The 5,099-nt window shown below is 61.1% G+C and overlaps 2 protein-coding genes across 2 annotated transcripts in view; both read left to right on the top strand.

Annotated features, from left to right (window-relative positions):
* Window positions 1-127: 127 nt before the first annotated feature.
* LRG1 (leucine rich alpha-2-glycoprotein 1) lies at window positions 128-1,740 on the top strand. The gene is given in 3 exon segments (XM_011381935.2): window positions 128-138; window positions 301-1,346; window positions 1,349-1,740. Coding segments are annotated over 3 exon segments (1,098 nt in total). The 3' UTR covers window positions 1,390-1,740.
* Window positions 1,741-3,639: 1,899 nt separating this feature from the next.
* Window positions 3,640-5,099, top strand: part of PLIN5 (perilipin 5) — a 6,595-nt gene continuing 5,135 nt past the window's right edge. The window contains exons 1-2 of the mRNA XM_011381919.1: window positions 3,640-3,720; window positions 4,443-4,638. Coding sequence (XP_011380221.1) covers window positions 3,661-3,720; window positions 4,443-4,638 — 256 coding nt within the window. The 5' untranslated portion in view covers window positions 3,640-3,660. The remainder of the gene's footprint in view (window positions 3,721-4,442; window positions 4,639-5,099) is intronic.

Here is a 5,099-nt window from a genome sequence, read left to right as displayed (position 1 = left end):
GGAGGAGCTCAGAGCGGGAAACTGAGAGTTCTGCTTGGGAAGGTCAGAGAAAGCTCCATGGGAAAAGGGGCATCGGAGCTGGGGGTTTTGCAGGATAGTAGGAGTTCACTGGCTCTGCCTTCAAAACATGGAGAGGAGGTGAGTGCACTCGTCGAGGGGAGCAGTCAGGTGGCACGGCCCGAGGTGGTGGAAGCGGGGAGGGGAAGAAGCGGGCAGAACCGGGCAGAACCGGGCACACGCTCACGGAGCTGGGTATATTTTCATTCTGGCTCATTAAGCACCTTCTGTCATTGCCTGCAGCCCAGGAGGCCTGGACCCCCATCTTTCTAGAACCCTGTTCCTGCTGCTACTAATTGTGGCCCCCTCTGCCCAGGGGGTCATCCCAAACCCCGAAGCCTGCCAGGTGTTCCAGTCAGATAACGGCAGCTCTGTCAACTGCTACCCGCCTGCCAAAGTCCCCCTGCAGCTCCCAGCCGACACCATCTTCCTGTCTGTGGAGTTCTTGAACGTCACACAGCTGCCACCCGACTTCCTCCAGGGTGTCTCCAACCTCCAGGAACTGCACCTCTCCAGCAACGGGCTGGAGAGCCTCGCGGACAAGTTCCTGCTGCCTGTGCCTCAGCTGAAGGTGCTCGATCTGACCCGCAACGCTCTGAGCCGGCTGCCCGCCGGCCTCTTCCAGGTCTCGGCCGCCCTCCACACCCTGGTGCTGAAGGAAAATCAGCTGCAAGGCCTGGAGGCCTCCTGGCTGCTCGGCCTGAAAGCCCTCGGACACCTGGACCTGTCTGGGAACCGCCTCCGGACGCTGCCCCCTGGGCTGCTGTCCAACTTCACCGACCTGCGCATCCTTGACCTTGGCAATAACCAGCTGGAGACCTTGTCCCCTGACCTTCTGAGGGGACCCCTGAAGTTGGAACGGCTGCACCTGGAGGGTAACAGACTGAGGGCACTTGAAAAGGGGCTGCTGGCGCCTCAGCCTAACCTGCGCCACCTCTTTCTAAGTGACAACCAGCTGGCCGCGGTGGCAGCAGGTGCCTTCCAAGGTCTGAAGCAGCTGGACATGTTGGACCTCTCCAACAACTCACTGACCAGCGTGCCCAAGGGGCTCTGGGCATCTGTGGGGCGGCCCGGGGCAGCCTGGGACATGAAGGACGGCTTCGACATCTCCAGGAACCCCTGGGTCTGTGACCAAAACCTGGACGACCTCTATCAGTGGCTGGTGGCCAATAAAGACAAGATGTTCTCCTCCAACGCCACTCACTGCGCCGAGCCTATGGCCGTGAAGGGCCACACGCTCCTGGCTGTGGCCATGTCCCGTGCGAAGCCTGAGGCCGGGGCGGAGACGGGGGTGGCGGCCTAGCAGAACACCGCACCCCACTAGGCAACTAACCCCCCTTTTTGAGGGTGAGGCCGGCTTTCCATAGTTACCAGACCCGTTTTGCCCACGCTTTCCGAAACCCCCCTTAGGCGCCCCGGCCGCCCTGCCTTTGCTCCAGCTGCACCCCCTTCTAGGAACGGCTCCCCAGTGACCAGATGGTTTGCCCTCCCGGCTCCCTCAGCTCCCCTGCCCTCCGTCTGGCCCAGCCCTGGTCACACCGGGGCTGTCCCTGTCTGGCTCTGTCTCCTTCGGTTTGGGGGTCTCTCTGAGCACAGAGCCTGGGGCCAAGCTGCCTCTTACTCAACACTTAGTTAGGGGTCAGACCCCAGAGGTTTAATAAATGTCGAACAGAATTGGACAAATTGGCTTCCACTGCGTTCCTGCATCTCCTAAGTCGACTTCCTGGGTCTCTGGGAAGAAGGAGGAGGAAAGAGGAGGCATGACCGGGGGCCCTGGGGCGCAGGACATGAAATCCCAAATGGATGGCAATTGGGATCTGACGGCCCCTGGCTGCTCCTCCAACTCCCCCATCCTGAGGCTTGACTGAAAATAAAACCCTGACCATTGCCCAGGGTGTCATTTTACTGGTGAGTTCCTGCCAGAGCTTGTGTCCTGGGGAAGGTTTAAATTAAACCAGATTGCTTCAGGTCTCCAAACAATTTGTCATGCTGGCCTCTGATAACCCAGGGGACAGCCACCCGGGACAGGCGTGGGCAGGGTGGATGAGGCTGAACAGATGGGCAGAGGCCCAGGGGACTGTGTTCTCACAACTCAGAACCCAGGGCCACCTGCCGGAACAATGCCAGGTATGGCAGGGGCAGGATCTGATCTGGCGGACCCCGGGGTGTTGGGGCCATGCTCAGGGTTTTCAGGCCCCAGTTAGGAGTGCCATGCCCAGGTTGGTGGTCATTCCAGGCATGATGATGAAAGCCTGCTTCTGGAGCCTGGCAGAGTTGGGTTTGAATCAAATCCTTCAGTCGATGTGGGACCCAGGACAAGTGGTTTAAGCATTCTGAGCCTCGATTTGCTCATCTGTAAAACGGAATCGGAGCAAATGAGCTGGCCTGGCTCCTGGTTTAGTTAAGCCACAGCTTTAAAAAAATTAGAAAGACCTTGAGGACTTGCCCAAGGTCATTCGGCGAAGGGGTGGGGGCTGTGATCTCCATCCGCTGTCTCCGCAGCAACTGCAGCTAGGGTGGCAGATAGCCAAACCTGGCCAACAGAAGTAGCTCGATCTTTGAGTAGCCGGCGTCCTTTACGTTGCTATGGCAACCACGGAGCGCTTCGGGAGCCCCAAGACCTTGTGAGGGAGGCCTGGAGCACGCCCCCACACGGCCTCTCCCCATTGGTAGGTCTCGGAGGCTCCGCCCCGCGAGCCGCTATAAGGCAGGCGGGGCCGGCAGTGGGCGGAGACTGGAGCCGGAATCTGGGGTCCGCGACCGCGCGAGGGAGCTGAGGCTGCACGCACCCGTGAGTGCCACGCGGGTGGTTGGTGTCCAGGAGCATCCCGCAGGCCCAGGGCCCTCCGGATCGGGTCAGGATGGGCGAGGGTCCAAAGGCGTGCGGAGGGGAGGGGGTTGACAGGCCGGAGCAGGTGGCTGAGACCCTTGGCCCAGTTGGCTGAAGGTCCAGGACCCAGTTGGACTGGGACCACGGCTCTGAAAGCGGAGGTGGGGGTGGGGCGTGGGGACAGAGGATGAACTGCAGGTGGGCAATCTGAAATCGAGCTCCCTGCTCTGAGCTGGCTTAAGCGGGGTGACCATGGGCCCCGCATGGACTTGCTGCGTGCCTCAGTTTCTTGGACTGTCAAACGGACTGCGGGTTTATCAGGATTCCGCACTTACCACCTGCATTCCTGCAGGGGCTGCTTGTGCACTGTGTCCGGAGCAAGGGCATCAGGGACCTCCCCTACTTTGCAGAAGAGGAAAGAGCCCAGAGAGGTAAGGGCACTTGCCTAAAGTTGCACAGCAAGTCACGGCAGGATTCAAACCCGGGTCTTTCCCCCCAACCCATGCGTTGAATCTCTGCAGCGCCTCCACCTCGCCAGAAGTTCTCTGGTGTCCACGCACTGTGCACAGAGCCCTGTGTCCCCCATGGCACTTCGAAGTTGGTATTATCATCAACCCATTTTTACGATGAGGAAACTGAGGCCCCATGACTTGCCAGAGTCACAGAGCCCAGCCAGACAGAACCCAAGGCCTGGGTGGGGGCTGGGAGGGCTGACATGCAGAGGCCCCCCTCACGCTGTCCTGCTTCCCAGGGTGACCCTGTTTGCAGCAGGCATGTCAGAAGATGAGGCGGCTCAGGCCCCTACACCCAGCTTGTGGGAGCAAGATCAGCAGGTGAGGGGCCAAGCCTGGCACGGAGCATGGAAGGGCGGGGGCCAGTCCTTCCCAGGCCAGCCGCGGGCCGGGACCCGCCTCCCGCCTCCCGCCTCCATCTTCACTGCGAGCGTCTGGCTCTGAGGGCATTCTGGACCGCGGAGGGGGCTGACATCTCTGCACCTCCTACCCATTTCCCAGAGGGGCACATGAGGCCCGGGGAGGGGAGCGACTCCCAGCACACCTGGCCGGCTTACCTGGCCTCTGCCCACTCTGTTTCTGTGTCAACCATCGTGGCCTCTTGACGATAACAACGGCTTCAGTCACAGCAGCTCCTCTGCATCGGTCGCCGTTCTAAGGGCTTCCCATACCTGGGAAACTAGAATCCCCATCATAGCCCTAGAAACCCGCTTGACGGATGGGGAAACAGAGGCACCAAGCCACTCACTCACTCGCCCAAGCTCGCACAGCTTGGAGGCGACCAAACCAGCACTAACGCAGGCAGCGTGGCCCGAGGCCGTGCCCTTGGCCGCCAGATGCTTTCCGAACCTTTCATGCTGTGTGTGCTTTTGAGAACGGAGCCCGCGAGCACCTTCACCTGGATTCCCCCGCCAGGTGCTCAGTGCAGTTTCCTCCAATCCTCTTGCCCAACCTCACTCTGGGCCATAGAGAGGAAGTGGGCCGAGATATGCTGAGCCTCCCAGCTCCCCTGGGGGCCTCTCTGACGCCGCCCCTTCCCGCAGAACGTGGTGCAGCGCGTGGTGGCCCTGCCGCTGGTCAGGGCCACGTGCGCCGCAGTCTCCGATGCTTACAGCGCAGCCAAGGACAAGCACCCGCTGCTGGGCTCTGCTTGCCGCCTGGCCGAGCACTGTGTGTGCAGCCTCACCACCAGTGCCCTAGACCACGCCCAGCCACTGCTCAGCCACCTGCAGCCTCAGCGTGAGTCCCCCGGCCCGAGGGTCCGGTGGTTGCCCCTGCGTCCCACCCTCTTACGTTCCATCTGCATGGCATGCCCTGGGGTGGACCCCCTGACCTGGGCGTCTCCCTCGGCCCTACCCATCCTGTGTGCCTTTAGTCTGTCCACTGCCTGTCCGCCACCCCCTCTTGAGTCATCTATGCTCAGTCCTTCTGCCTCTGCCATCTCTCAATCCCTCTCTGTGCCACCTCCCCTCTACCTGTTGGCTTATGATGTTTGATTGCCTGGCTGTCCGCCCTTAGCTGTTTACTGATGGCCCCCTCCTTCTGTCCCCACTCCATCTGTCTCAATATCTTCCTCCCGATTGGCTGGCCTGTTGTGCCTCGGGTCCCCTTTGCCTGCCCAACTCCTGTCCCCCATCTGCACTTCTGCCTCCACCTGTCCTGAGCCCCACCTCTTCCCAGATCAGCTCAGGAGTTCAGCC

This window comes from Pteropus vampyrus, unplaced genomic scaffold, assembly GCF_000151845.1.
Source record: "Pteropus vampyrus isolate Shadow unplaced genomic scaffold, Pvam_2.0 Scaffold459, whole genome shotgun sequence".
Classification (NCBI taxonomy): Eukaryota; Metazoa; Chordata; class Mammalia; order Chiroptera; family Pteropodidae; genus Pteropus; species Pteropus vampyrus.
The sequence above is the reverse complement of the archived record's forward strand: the minus strand, read 5'-3'. Positions and strand labels throughout refer to the sequence as shown.